This window comes from Centroberyx affinis, unplaced genomic scaffold (genome assembly GCF_046629955.1).
Source record: "Centroberyx affinis isolate AG114_WGS23_722 - 3 ecotype Tasmania unplaced genomic scaffold, CSIRO-AGI_Caff_v1 ptg000893l_1, whole genome shotgun sequence".
NCBI classification, from domain to species: domain Eukaryota; kingdom Metazoa; phylum Chordata; class Actinopteri; order Beryciformes; family Berycidae; genus Centroberyx; species Centroberyx affinis.
In genome coordinates this window covers 17,067-32,841 of record NW_027279481.1, presented here as the reverse complement: position 1 = coordinate 32,841, position 15,775 = coordinate 17,067, and the positions used below count along the sequence as shown (strand labels likewise).

Below are 15,775 nucleotides of genomic sequence, written 5' to 3'. Positions count from 1 at the left end.
ATGCGGCACACTCTCACTGAACCCTACAGGGAAAAGAGAGAGAGAGATAGATTAATGTCTGCAGCCAGTCCCACACACCTTGGCAAAGACCAACTGCATGTGTGTGTGTGTGTGCGAGAACATGCATGCCTACACCAACATGCATTAGTGAATGTTTGAATAGATGTGCATTCGTGTATGCCTGGTTTTTGACGTGATTGTGTTTTACATGCATGAGAGTGTGCCTTTGCTATATATTTGTCGGTGACACATGACGATAATATTACCCTGTCTTTGGCTTGGATATAGGGCTTGGGACACAGAACAATTTCCTCATAACATTTTTTTCATGTTGTATTGTGACATTATGTGAACGGTTTTACTTCAGATGTGAACATTTCAATTCACAGGTGAAAATTGTTTTTCTTTTCCACGTGACCTCCCATTACATATGACAATATTTGTTTCACATCATTTTCACATGGGAAATGGGAAATTCCAAATGCTCACCTAGAAAAACCAACATGTGTCCAAAAAGCACATGTGCTTTGAATTCACATGTGGGCTTTCACATGTGACTTTGTGTCCTGTAGAACTCAGTTTGTCACATTGGAGGCATGCATGTAGTGGTTTTGAGCCAACGAATAATGCATCTAGCTGCAAGAGAGAAAAGGGGATTTACAGAGAGAGAAAGAATGATTTATAGAGAGAGTGCCCCCCTTCAGAAGTGGGTTCTTTTTGACCTGGTGGAGTGCATTTTGTGGACTGTTGTCATTGCACTTCATGGCTTTGTATTGAAAAAGGCCCTGAAGAACCCTGTGTGGAGAGGAGACCACCAAATAGACTTATGAGTATGACAGCTTTTACGGACTCAATATGCAATACAATGGTTTATGGGCCCTGAATTCATATTACAATGTAGAGGGGCTTTCATGTTGGACCTCTTCTCTTCTCTTCTCTTCTCTTCTCTTCTCTTCTCTTCTCTTCTCTTCTCTTCTCTTCTCTTCTCTTCTCTTCTCTTCTCTTCTCTTCTCTCCTGTTGTCCTGATTTTGTTACTCCTCTCCCTGGCCAGCCTGTGACTGTCTGCATGCTAAACAGGGCCCCATACGGTCCCAATTGCACTGCCCAATTTACTGGTGTCGCTTCAGATTTGTTGGAGGAAAAGCTGAGGCCTCTTCCCTGATCCCTGCACTGTAGGGATGGAGGGAGGGAGAGGGCCCAAGGGTGGGAGGATGAAGGGGGATTGGAGGTAGCTTGGCTGACAGATAAACCCTGAATTACATCCCCTATACATACTCACACATTTACACACACAGCCATACCCATATGCACACATTTATACAGCCACGCACACAGTCCAACACGTGGGATGGCAAGAAAAAAAACACACATAGGCGCACACTTTGCATCACATATGAGATGTACAGCTCGCAATCACACAGCTAACCCCCAGAGAGATGAGGGGATTGATGAGAGAGAGGGAGCGAGGGAGGGAGGGAGGGAGCGATGGAGGAACAGTCAGCGCGCTGACAGGACTGTGACAGGGCTTAATTACCAAGCGAGCACCGCGCACTGGAAGACATTTCTAGGGATTGTTGTCATTTGAATAGATTAAAAGGGCCTTTCGCTGGACTAAGCCTGCCTCACCGCCCGCCTGCTTCTGCTGTGGATTAGGAGTCCGAGTCCAATCAAAGGGAAGGAGACAGAGAGAGAGAGAGGGAGAGAAGAAGGGATGGAGAGGAAGAGCAGAGAGGAGTGTCACATAGTATGAGTGAGAGGAGAGCACTTCAGGAAGATGGTACTGAAGAGAGAGAGGAGGAGGGGGAGAGGGAAAGAGAGAGGGGGATGCTGGAGGGTATTATGTAGATCTTGTGTGCTGCGAGACAGGAAGAATTTACTGTGTATTAAATCAAAATGAGAAACTAAAACATAGCGGTGATATCCCTCTTCTTAGTCCAAAATCCCCCTACTCCTTTCTTGTACATGCTTTTGTATCTGTCAGCTGTTGGTGTTTGTTTAACAATAAAAACGTGACTTTCTCTTCACATATGGATTTTCTGTTGACTAATCCCGTCCCCCATCACTGTCTCTCTCTATCACCTTCCCTCTCTGTCTCACAAACCCCACACACACACACACACACACACCTGCAGACACGGAGGGCTGTGAGCACACATGGAGGAAGTTCCACGGTCACTGCTACAGGTACTTCAGCCGCAGACACACCTGGGAGGACGCCGAGAAAGACTGCAGGGAGCACAGCGGCCACCTGGCTAGCATCCACAGCTTCGCAGAGCAGGACTTCATCAGCGGTAGGTAGAGGGGAGAGATGGGACAGGGACATACTTGAGGCAAATAGTGTTTGTAAATGCTTCTTACTTTCGTTTGTTTTTATCTGCAAGAAATCTTATTATTTCATGTAATCTCTTCTTTATCCTATTTTTTTTTTAAAGCAGGTGAAAAATCCTTCCAGTGGGGTGAGGTAATTCCGCTTGTTTCCAGTGCAGGAGATGCAAATGTCAGTATGTTGAAACAAGGCAGAATAAGGCCAGTTATGTCAATGGTATCAATGAAATGACATTTGATTCAAAAAACTTCTTGAAACAAGTTGATTTACATTGAAAATAAGTTAAATTATCACACCCCACTGGTGGCTTTCTTTCTCTTGCATTAAGAAAAATCTGATTTTAAGACTCAATACTAGATTAAATGGTTTGCTAAGATGGATATTTGTATTGTGGAGTACCAGATGGGTGGAGTTTATTCCAAGACTATTCAGATGGTGTCAGGTAAGTTGTAAATTACAGAAATGTATAATGTTTTTCAAACGTTTTTCTTGCCCTTGATGTCTAAACCATCAGTTACTGATTGTATTGTCCTATGTAGCAGTGCCAACCCATCTGGTATTCCAAGCATGTTAAAAAAATCCTGAGAATTATTTACAAATGCTATTTGACTTTGGCCTGTACAGAATAGAAGAAGGGGCATTGCTGATAACAGCCCTCCGTGTTCTGCAAGTTTTTTTGGTTCCTTCATTGTTTTTTGTCGAGGACTTTAATATTTGGCCACTGAGAGTAGTTTATCGGTGAGGTGCTAGGCAGTAATGCCAAGCTAGTATCCATACAGACCTTGGAGCTACATAAAACTTACTGAACTCATTCTTAGCTTTGTTTTCACCCTCTGGCATCGCTCCACAACCACTTGTGTCATAATAAGGCCAGGTCACCCGCAGCAAATCCTGTAATATTGGACCCACTTTCTGTCTCGGAGAGATGCCAGGCCAGTGCCATCCATCTAGCACCCATCCTTCCTTTACACAGACACATTTACCAAAAAGTGTGTTTAATTGCCTTGAAAATGGACGTCTCCACCCCTGCAATAAGGGGACCAGAGCCATTAGGAAGATTAATGGGCCTGGTAATGATGTTAATCAGATACACCATGATTGAAATTCCATTGCATATGTGCATGTGCATGCACGTGCGTGCACACATATGCACACGCACACACACACACACACACACACACACACACACACACACATACACAAGGTTAATCAAAAACACCATTATTGAAATTCATTTCACACACCCAAACACACACACACACACCAAAAAATCTCATCACCAGTGCATCACAGATAGGGATGGTCGCTCCTCTCTTGGCTCTGCCCAGGGAGGGAAGTGTGATAAGATCTCAGAGATGTCCCTGCTGCCTTCCAGGGTTCTGTCAGGCCTTGTGTGTCCCGTTGTTTTGCTCAAGTTTTTAGTAAGAGTGTCCCCAAGCAGACTTGATGTGTGTAGCCTATGTAATATTAACATAACCTATGCCCTTTGGTGGACCCCTTTGTCAAGTGCCTTATAGTACCATGAGTGTTTACATTTCTAACATGGACGGTGGATTCAAACCCTTAACCCTGGTTTGGTTAGTTCCATGCTCTACTCACTGAGCTATATGGTACAATGATATGAACATCAGAGCAATGGAAGGGAATATGTATTTTAATGCTTGGTCATAACGCTTTATTCTGTAGTATTAGTGTTGTCCTTAGTCATTTTTGTGTCTGTGTGATGAGTTTCCAGCATCGAATTGCTCCCTTGAACAGAATTGAATTGAATTCAATTGAATAGGCTATGTCTGCATTTTGTGTGTGTGTGACTGTATGTGTGTGCATCTGTGTATCAGCCTCTTGGCACACACATGTATGTGTACAGTGTGTGTCTGTGTATTGAAAGCTCTGTCTGTTACCCCCTGTTCAGGTCTAAGCCATGATAACACCTGGATCGGGTTAAATGATCGTACAGTGGAGGACGACTTTCAGTGGACCGACAAGATGGACCTGGTGAGGAAGCAGCTGTGTCTGTTTTGTTCCACCATCAACTGGCGTTCCCAGTGGAATTCATCAAGCCCCTAAGTCTAGTCGCATCTGACAACAAAAGTGCATGAGTGAATTTGTGAAGCATAAACAAAACCTGGAGACACTCATCATCGCAGCTGGAGACTGCAATGACGCAAAAATCCATTAATTTGTTGAGGAAATTAATCTATTAATTTGTTTTCCATTGCGATCACAACAACAAAAAATCTGGTACATCTGCCTTGAGATTTTCATGATTAGACAGCACAATAAAAACACAATGTGCATCTACTGGTGATGGCAGGGTGTCTCCTGAATGTGTTTAGAAATATGCAGGTGGCACTTTTGTTACATATTGGTTTGCACAGAATTGGATATTCTGAAAAAAGTAGACTCATGAGAGAGGCTTGATGTCGAGAATCATCTGGATAAAATGACATTGGCGTTTAAAAAAGACAGACGGTGAATCAAATATTTTTACAGTATTGATTTCTCCAATCTGTTTGTCTAATTATCTGTCTATCTCTGCGTTTCTTGTATATGCGATGGTATAGCAATATGAGAACTGGCGTGAAAACCAGCCAGACAACTTCTTCGCTGGAGGAGAGGACTGTGTGGTTATGATTGCTCATGAGAATGGCAAATGGAACGACGTGCCCTGCAACTACAACCTGCCCTACGTCTGCAAGAAGGGAACAGGTGAGAACCAGAGATGGATGGATGGAAGGAGATGGGAGAGCGGCATCATGTATGCTGCGACTGAGATGCGACTAAGATGATTGACAGAGAGGGAAGGAGGTGGAAATGAGCAGGATATGAAGGAGGAACACTAAAAAAAAAAAATCCTTAAAAAGAAAGAGAGAGAAGCGGTGAGAGATGCTGGAGTAAGGAGGGAGAGAATAAGGAATCGGACAGTAAGAGACAGCGGGAATGAGAAAAAGGGCAAAGGAGCCCTTGTTCTGCTGTCACTACTTATAAGGTCTTTAAAAATGAACAGGCCTAAATGTCATGAGCAAAGGAGAGGTGCGAGATAGGAAAAGGAGAGAGAAGGTAATGAAAGATTCCAGACACCGTAGTTTTTTGTGTAAAGCAGCCCATAAGAGTTGCAGACCATTAGTGTTCAAGTGGAGACAGAAGCAGATTCACAGCACAGGTACATAATGGTAGATTCTGAACATCCCAGCTGTACCATACTTTATACATGTTTAAGTGCTGTGGTAGAGACTTCCACCAAGCCTCTTCAATCAGTCCATGTACTTCAGATTCATGCTCATTATAGCCCACCAACGCTCCTTCCCTCTCCCATATCGCATCACCCTCCAACCTCACACACTAACTCACCCGGAACTTAAAGTACTTCAGACAGTTTGCTCTCCTCATATCACAGCTCCATTTCCTCAGCCAAATGTTCGGTTTTAGTATGGTGAAGCTCTTCTTCAAGTAAGACCGAGGCAGAATGTACCTTCTACTTTAGGTCTGGGAAACTTAAACTCAGCAAAATGAGGTGAGCAAAGTTAGGGGTTGGTTAAGCTCCTATACAGGCGTCTCTCTCCTCTGGGTGTCCCCTGTTGCAGCTGCACTGTCATGGTACTGTGAGGCGCAGGAGTTAGGCCACAACGCGCTCCTCCGAGAGCCTATTAGAGCTTATTTTTGCCATGCATTTGCATACAGGTCAGACTGCTGACCAATAGCAAGCAGACAGACGTATTAATAGCTAGGTGGAGATTAACAGGCTGGGTTTATTGAAATAGTGGGCCACAAGATGTCACTGGTGGCTGCATTCCCAAAATTTACCCTAGAGCTTAGAGTTGGACTAGCTTTGTGTTTAAGCTGTGGATCTGGATAATCCAAGTAATGGCTTCTTGATCTGGAGATGGATGTTGGCAGCAGCGTAGTTTGGGGTATTATCAGGCATGTAGAGGGATCATTCAAAAGTCTAAACCAATAGAATATCAGCCAGGGACAGAAAGGCAGTTTTATTTGATGGGAGGGGGGCGAAGGGGCAGGATTGTTCAAAAATCTGTGGTGGTTTTATTGGTTGGAATTTATATTTAAGCCTACTAGTGCAGCATGAGGTCAAGTAAAAGTAATGGGAATTCATTTCATGGGGACTTTAAAATATCTTCTCTTCTCAAGTACCGCTGTATCACTGAATATTGGATGAGCCAGAACACCAAAAGCCTTATACAAAACACAGGTTGAAACCCTAAAAACTCATGGTCATTATGTTATCGATGGTTTGTATGTTACACGGTAAATTTCTTTGGACTGATGTTAGGCTAATTGTCACTAGAGGCAGAAGCATAGAGAAGGTGCTTCTAGAAACGGGGAAAGTACATCTGGGCTCTGGAGAGTTGCAAAACATCCCGTTCCACTCCTGTATGAAGGGAAAGGTATTTCCCTCATGAGCAAGGTGTTGCACCACCTCTTGACGCACATTGTCACAAGTCCCCAGCATCCAGCCCACCTCTGACCTTAATCAGTCAGTTACAATCACCAACATCTTTTCATCTTCCCCCCACGTTCCTGTCAGCCTCTCCTAAGTAACCCCATGTAATGTCTCGTCTTATCAGTGGAGTTTGGCAGCTCCATGCTGAGTATTCTCTGGCTGATTTCTAATAGTGCCTTTGTTTCCTGTTTCTCTGCTCATCAGTGGCCCCTGGGCTTGATTGGGTGATAACAGCACCGTGGCAGCCTATCAGACGCCTTAATCAGTCACCCAGGGGACAGGCAGGGTGATGTGTCATTCAGATGGTGATGAGGTTTTTTTCCCTATAACTCAGAGGAGGTTAGACAGTCATCCTGATGAGGAAGATGGGATGTGATGGTGAGATCTCTCTTTCACGTATGGAGAGATAGGGAGAGAGAGAGAGACAGAGAGAGAGGAGCAGACTTCTTGCACAACCCACTCACACAAAGCCTCCACTAATCACACACATACTGTACAATCAATCAAAATGTATTCATATAGTGCTTTCATAGTGTGTGGTATAATCTTAATTCTCCTACTGTCTGTCTTCCTATCTGCCTATCTGTCAGTTTGTCTGACAGAAACACACACACATTTTTACACACTCAGATGATCAACCAGAAGATAACGGTATCATCTCCTACGCTCTACTCCAGTCCAAGACCTGATAGTTGCTTTGTCCAACAACTGCTGCAGTTCATTACACAGTAAACAAGACAGCATTATCGTCCACACAGCCATTGTGCGCCGGCGAGAGACACTCCCAGTAGCGTTCTGGTGAGAATACACACACTTTTGTGTCTCTCTAATCCTTTCTGACATGATTGCCAGTAGGTGTAACGATGCTTGGAGCCCACGGGGCCTTAGGAGTGCTGAGAGGAGCCAGCATCTAACTGTCTGCAGCTCTCACCATGCCACTAAATCACCCTGACTACCCCCTGCCAGCCAAACACGGGCACAAAGACAGAAAAATACACTTACAAACACGGTGTACACACGCACACCGCAAAAGCACACATACTGTAGAAGCATGTGACGCATGCATGCAGTTTTGTGCTATTAAGAGCCATTCCAGCTCTGGTACATATTGATCTATTTCTTCAGCTGCATGTGGCTGGTTAGAGATGTCCTCATTAGTTTTCTTTCCACATGCACATGCACACACACACACACACATACATACACAAACACATACCATGTACACACAGGGTTGGCAACTGCTGGCTGGAGTGAGATTTTCTTGTCATGAGCTAAGATTTTCATGTCATGGGTTTTCATGTGTCTAAAAATTAAAAACTGATTATTGGCTGTCACTGACAGACCCATGGAAATTGTCTGAAATATGTGGATATTTTCCCCTCCTTCCCTTTCAGCCCTATTTTGTATGACATACCTCTAATGTACAATGACTAAAATATCTTGCCTTAACTGCTGGGAATTACAACACCTAAGCCATAACACTGTTTTATATTATCCCTCTCTTTCCTCCTCTTCCTCTTGACTTATCTTCTCTACTTCCCTCACTTTCCTTCTCTTCATTAAGACTTCTCTATTTCTCCCCACTCCTCTCTTCTCTCTACTCTTACAGTAGTTCAGCAAACTCATCTGTAGTCATGGTGACAGAAGCTTTGGTCAAAACAGTTTAGCTGGATATCATTTTTTTTTGTGTGGTTATCACATCTCAGCTTTGCTAACACCGTGTTAGCAGCCTTACTTAGCGCTGTCTGACAGCTGAAGCAGCGATATCCTATATCTCAAGTAATAACGGTGGGCGGAGGTTCTTACCTCTAACCGCCATCTTGGGAGTCTTGGGAACTTGGTGTGAATTTTCAAAAAGTGCCTTGTGCACAGAAAGCAACACACAGCGCTGCTGTGGGAGACAATGAAGCCAATCAGTCTTTTCTTACTGTCTATTAGCCAATCTCATCTCATCATGTGTGGAGAAAATATTGTCTGCTAGCAGATGTATTCAGAATATTCACTTTGCTCAGACTGAGGCTTGCTATATTTTAATTGACCATTTAAACTGTGGTGTGAGATTTGTTTGGGGAGCTTGAGAGCGCGAGACGGAGCCCGAAAGCGTACGTGTATCTCATGCCAAATGTGTGCGTGGCAACCCTGATTATACACAAACAGACACATACACGCATGAAAACACACATTTTTGCCAATACACCCTCACATACAGACACACACACACACACACATATATTGATGCCAGTGGTTTCGCAGTGGATGCAAAGTGTGAATTTTCTGGCTGAATGAAACTGTGAAAAATGACGATCACTGGTTATCTGAACAAGCACTCTAAAGGTGTTTTAAGGATTTAAGTCACTACTTTAAACATTCAGAAGTAGCTTTGGATTATTTTAGAGAGGTTTATTATGGGCATTTTGAACTTGTAGCAAGCTAAGCTCCACTGTTGTAGACCTTGTCCTTCATGCTGTATTCTACAAAAGGGCCTTTTCTGACTTAAAGCTGGGATTTACACACTTCTCCCATAAGATCATGGCTGCATTTGGCTTTTCTTTATATAGTGACCTTCTCCTTTCCCCCTATTATACAGTACATTCTGACTTCACTGACTCCATTGTGAGAAATCATCCAACAGTAGACATGCAGGTATAGGCTAATGGAAAACTGCCTTTTAGCCTTTCATTTGTGTTGAGTCAGTGATTGTCTCAAGTGAGGAAGGAAGTGCTTTTTGCCCTTTCTTTCCACAACACATTAGACTGTAAATGTGGCGTTAAACCTTTCATCAGAGTTAATGACATTGGTTTTCCTTATTAAGAATTTAGGAGGTAATAGCAGGAGATGGAAGAGAGGGACAAGGGAATTAAAAGTGATTGTAAACATTTTCCGGTTGCTGATTAAGTCCTCTGCTGGCTACCGGTGATTTACACTGAACCCTGTAGATCACATTCAAGGCATCAGTGGCAATCAGTCGCATAGCCGATTTCGGCAGCCACCTATAGGACGTCCTCTAGCCTGAGGTGGCATTAAACTTCTTTTTCACCTCTGATAACCATGACCATGACCCTGTAGTCTATGACTGGGTATAGCAATGCCCGCCCTCTCACTCTCCTTGCCCACAGGAGCTCAGTCAAGGGGTTCAGTCGAGGGGTGGGGCGGCTGTACAGGTCAGGCTTGATAGTTCAACATCAAAGGTGCCCCCCTCCCCACACACACAGATGTAAGCACACACATTGATACACAGGTTTATAGGTGATACAGCTGCAAAGATAGCATGATATAGCAATGTTGTTTGAGTCCCAAATATACTGTATGTCCAACCAAGTTTTAAAAATACAGGGATTTGGTGCTCGACAGTAGAGAATAATGTGTGAACAAAGCTATTTTACCTGATATTTCGACTAGGCATCTAGGAAGACGATAGCTTTGTATAACAATGTTGTTACCAATGATGAATTAATTAATTTCTGTTATGTAACATGGATTTGGAAAATCAAGATAATTGAGTAGTTACACTAGAGATTACTTGCTAGCTAGTAATGTTACAAACCTGCCTACCTCTCAGGTGAAATTTCCCATAAAATCATAGAATACATAGAACAAGCAATTAAGTGTTTTTCACCATGACTTGTGACTATTTCATGATGGGTTCTGCAGCCCCAGTTTTCACGTTTTAATAAGTCACAATAGCTTCATTGTCCACCTAGCTAACTTCATCCAAGACAATACGCTGCATGTTTGTAGGACCGTAATGAACATTCAGGGGGGAACTTCAGCGCTGTTGATATTGACATAGCACTCCTTTAAAACTTTTCCATGACATCTAAAGGTCCATGGGTGAGCTCAGTGCAAAGATGCCAGGGAAAGGGCATGTTGCAATGCCAAAGACGTTCAAAAGGCAGTCTGGGCAGGGGCAGCTTTGGTTTCAGCTGCGTGACTGCCATCTAGGGAGGCACAGAGTTACTACACCCTCACCTGTCACCTCCACAGGGAGACACTGGCCCCCCTGACAAGACAGTTAAGAAGTCTGTGATGTTGTGTGAGCGCTACCCTGAGGCTTGACTGGCCTGTCTATCTCTGATCAGCATGTATGTCCTCTCTCCATCTCGTTTTGTACAGAAATTTCTTCTGAGCCTGCCTCGACTCCTCACATCCCTAAAACGCTATACTACTCTGACAGCTGCCCACGCACTCACAGACTTGGACAGACACGCTGTCCTATAAATGCTAAACCCACACTTTGGTGTTTGTGCTGTAAGTGGCTCTCAGAAAGATGTTTTAGCCAAGTGATAATCCTATATTGTATGTGTTCTAAAAATCAGACGTCAGAATATAGACTGAATGTGCAAAAAATTAGGGACACTTACTTTTTTAGGCTACACTGATGAGGTGAACTCAGGTAAAAGCCATTATCCCTTCTTGATTTCATTTATTAAATCTATAGCAATCACAAAGGAGGAGATGTAGATAAAGAGAAGCAGACAAGATAGAGAAGGATTTTTTAACTTTGAGAGAATTGACAGGTGGATTGTACAAAAGAGGCTGCAATTCAAAATCAGCAAGACGCCCCTAATAATTTGTGCATCTTCAATATATCTATGTCCTACAAAAAAGTCATGACACCGTCTGATGTTTAATATTCTATTCTATCTTGTGCTGTCTCTTTCTCTTCCCTGGCAGTGCTCTGCGGAGCTCCACCCACCGTGGAGAATGCCTTCCTGATTGGTCGAAAGCGCTCCCACTATGACATCCACTCCGTGGTCCGCTACCAGTGTGCCGACGGCTTCCTCCAGCGCCACGTGCCCACCGCCAAGTGTCGCGCCAACGGCAAGTGGGACCGACCCAAAATCATCTGCACAAAATGTGAGTGGTACAAGACAGGCTTTTCATACAGAAAAGGCAACTTAAAGCAATATTTCTATTTCTTAGGCCATTTTCACGTTTACATTTTCTTATTTTTAGCATGCACACCACCATAGGTATTTAAGAGCAGTAAACCTTCCATATAAGCCACCCTGGGGAGCTGCTGTCACCACTGGCATCCAGGCTTATCGTCCCAGCTCTCATTATTAATAATTGCAAACAGGCAAAGTAATCTCTTGAAAAGCAGGATAACCCTGGATGCAGAATGAATTAAGCCCCCTGGGTCTACTTAGCTGTATAGGTTCTCCTTTGATGTGCTTTATATACAGTATGCCTGAGGTATAATTTTTAGACTAGGTTTTCAAAACAAATTATAGTGCTGGGTCGACCGCACACGGTCCTGTGTGCTAAAAACGAAAATGTTCAACCAAAGTGAAACCACTTTTATACTCCATATCATGTAAGACCTTTTATGCACATGCAAGTATATGCAGTATAAGACACCAAATATACTCTCATACTCAAAGAGACTTACGGATGGAGTAAATGAATAAATGAGATGGTTCAGTGCTAAAATTACGTGCCAGTGGTAAGATATTTTTATCATTCGACTTTTATACACCTAGTCTCCCTTGAGATTTAAAACAAACTTTATTTTCTCTCAAAATAATAACAAAGAACTCACTCTCACTATGACAGAAAAAGCTGTCATAATATTTCAGCATAATTTCTATATTTGCTCTTTCAGAGGAGATATGGGGGGGGGGGGGGTGATATATCACATTGTGCCTTGTATTTCATTTCACTCATTCACACATACGACAGTTACGATGAAATACTGAAATAATGTAGCTTCTGTTGAAAGTGATAAAGATTCTTATGTTTTTACTTCTGTCACTTTTTCTTTTGGAGCACTGTTGTTTTTACGGCCCAGAGTTATAGCATCGTTATCATTCTTTGCAGAAGACATATCTCTGTTGGCAAAATCCAGAAAAGGACCAAGAGATCCAATTTGGCAGCACACCCCAGGAACAAGCTTATACTCAGACTTTGAGTGGGCGGCTAGCTCAGTGCGCAATGCTAAAGGCGCCCAGTCTATTGAGTGGAAGATAAAATAGATTCTCTTGCCTGGAGTGGCTGACGCTGTTAAGAGTTGTATAGAGTGTATGTGATTTGACCTTCCCGTGTTTCACTCTCTTTCTTTGGCCTTTTACCTAGCTTTACCTCCCTCTTTGTCATCTTTATCTCAACTCGTAACACCTGTCATTCTTTTCTTATGGCGCTTGTCACCAATTCATCTTCTTCCTTTCATCGTTGTTTCACTCTTGCCATTCGTCTTATCCCATCTCTTACTTATCTACCTTCTTTAATGAATCGTCTCCCCTCTCTTTTATTTCACCATCGTGGCCGCAGCCCTAAATGAGGGCATCAAGGTCCAGATGTCAGCCATTTTTCCCCATAATACTGAAAATTTCCACAGCTACAAGCATAGAAGTTGGAGGTGGGGATGTGAGCGGTGCAGTGACACCCCTGTTGGCTGCTCCCCTTTACTGCCTCATAGATCCATGAAACCAGGTCTGACTGTGAAAGCGAGGCAGATGAGACTCTCTCACCCGGTAACAGCTGCCTGAGAATGGCTGAACAGCAAAAGGAGGCAATGCCAGTGAAAATGCCTTTGTATGAGGAGCTTAACAGCAAAAATAAATTCATAAATGTTGAACAAATGAGCCTCCAAAACATTATGACTCGTTTGGCTGCTCATTAAAGTCACGTTGCGAAGTTGGCATGTAATAAACCACCTATCTGATGAACATTTTGACTTTACAAGTTACGTTTTGATGTCAGGTTGAAAAAGTTATGTGTTTTTGAAGGTTTACGTTTCATACTATTGTAAGCTACTGCATGAACTGTTGGATATCATTAATAAGTCTTGTGGCATGTTGACTGCAGCACACTGAGCATCAGTAGTAGGAGCTGCAGGCCACTGTAGCCTAGATGTTATAGGCTTCCCCATTCGTTGTTCGTTTGGACTCATTAGCCTACCCATTAGCCACTCTGTATGTATTTCATAAATTCCCATGTGTCCTTCATGCATATTTTAATAATACAAACATTTCAACATTTCAGTCTCCTGGATGATCTCCATTCCCAATGTTAATATAATTGACATTTGAATTCACTCTGGCTGCTATGGAGAAATATTCCATATATTGACAACCTTGGAGAGTGACGACACTGTCAAGGGACACACACACACACATATACAGACACACACACACTCACAGTACCTAAATGAATGAAGTGCAAGCAAATGGAGCTATGTATTCTAATAAAATACTTTCTAAAAATGCTCTGTTCATATTTATACAGTGGAGGAGGTGGCTTGCCTGGAAAAATGCCACATCTAATTTTAACATAATAACGGGGATGTTGTGATCACTGGAATTTAAGGAATTGAGGGAGAATATAATTGTTTTTATAGTTCAGATGGATATAAATCATGCAAATGTATTGTAAAACTCGTTTTAAATAGCAGGTTTTTTTCCTGGGGGAGAACCACCAGACCCTCCTCCTCCAAGGTTTGGGATCTTGGGATCTTTGCCCTGTTCACCATCTCTCTCTTCCTCTCTCTCTCCCCTCCTCCAGCCCGGCGGTCCCACCGTTACCGGCGCCACCACCACAAGGGCAGGAGGGAGCGCAGGAAGCACAAGAAGCACGGCCACAGAGAGGGAGGGCACCACGGAGGAGACCAGGCCCAGGGCCACAACCACGCCCACTTCTGAACCAAAAAACATCCCCTCCTCTCCTCCTCTCCTCCACTCCCTCTCCTCCCTGGCTGCTCATTGCAGTTTGCCTGTTTTCCTGTCGTCCCTTACTCTCACCCAATTCCCCCAAACACGATTTCACAGCCTTTCAGCCCAAAACTCTGAGCCCAAGCCCTCTCCCCGCCCCGTCCCGCACCACCCTGCACTGTCCTGCCCTGCCCTGCCCTTAGCTCCACCCCTGGCTCTCTGAGTCAGCCTGTATCATAGTCAACTCTGAGGCCTGCCACAGTCCTGCCAGGCCTTACTGGGACAATAACAATCCCTTTGTACTCTTTTTACTTTACTTTCTCTGCTTTACTTTACTTCACTCGTTTCTCGTCTGTCTCTCACCTACCCTCTCACTTGACCCAGTTACTTTTTTTTCTTTTCCTTTGAGTTCAACGATGACCTGAAATGTGGGGCTTCGCTGACCTGTTTTTGGAATGATACCTTAATACCTTTGGGTTCCACATTGAACATGCTTCGAAGAGAAGTGGTTTAGTACAAACTGTAAATAGGGATGACATCGTTGGAAATGCTTTATCAAAATCAGACGAGTCAAGGAAGACGTGGAGTCCATGTTGTTGACTTGAGTCTTTGTCTGTTGAACATACCATATTTTTACAGATGCTCAGTGTGTATTTCTTGACTCCACTGCTTTTGGTTTGCTCTTTGTAAGACATTTTACTTGACTTACAACAACAACATCAACTTATTCTGAAACAGATTTAATTGATTTACTTTGAATCAGAGACGGTTGTAATTGAATTATTTGAATTGTTAGCGTTGTATCTTCTTGTCAGTGTAAGACAGTTACTTTAGATTGGGTGCCGGGCCCCCAGAGGAAAATGGAGAACACTTCACATCCCATCGCATCACATCACGTTACACACCAGAGTCAGTCGCTTTCCAAAAGTGTTGAAGGATCCCAAACAGCTCTCGCCATGTCAGACATCCACAGCTGTCATTGTCAAGGGTTAACCTGAACATTTGCTGTCAGTTTGTCATGTAATGTGTGTTTCTTTCAGCGCAGCAGAACAGTCCAATATTTGCTCTGCCTGTCTCATATTTTGTGTTATTGTAGGATGGTGTGTTGTAAATGATGCTCCACCATAAATGAATCAAGGCGATGCAGCAAGGGAAAGATCCTCCGTATTGATTGGTCAATCTCTCATCAAATCTTGCAGTTGATGGTCGGTTCTTCCTTTATTATGGAGTTTGACTTCTCTGGCCTGATAAGGAGAAATTGTGCTGTCAGCCAGGCAGCGAGAGAGAGAGAGCAGGGTATCTATCTCGATCCTTAATTGCGGCGGACCTCCTCATGCATC

General features: G+C 43.4%; 1 protein-coding gene across 1 annotated transcript in view; it reads left to right on the top strand.

Moving 5' to 3' along the window:
* Nucleotides 1–14,426, top strand: part of ncanb (neurocan b) — a 132,834-nt gene extending 118,408 nt beyond the window's left edge. Inside the window, exons 13-17 of the mRNA XM_071521499.1 lie at nucleotides 2,134–2,292; nucleotides 4,240–4,322; nucleotides 4,892–5,036; nucleotides 11,461–11,643; nucleotides 14,290–14,426. Of these exons, the coding sequence (XP_071377600.1) occupies nucleotides 2,134–2,292; nucleotides 4,240–4,322; nucleotides 4,892–5,036; nucleotides 11,461–11,643; nucleotides 14,290–14,426 (707 nt within the window). The remainder of the gene's footprint in view (nucleotides 1–2,133; nucleotides 2,293–4,239; nucleotides 4,323–4,891; nucleotides 5,037–11,460; nucleotides 11,644–14,289) is intronic.
* The last annotated feature ends 1,349 nt before the right edge of the window (nucleotides 14,427–15,775 follow it).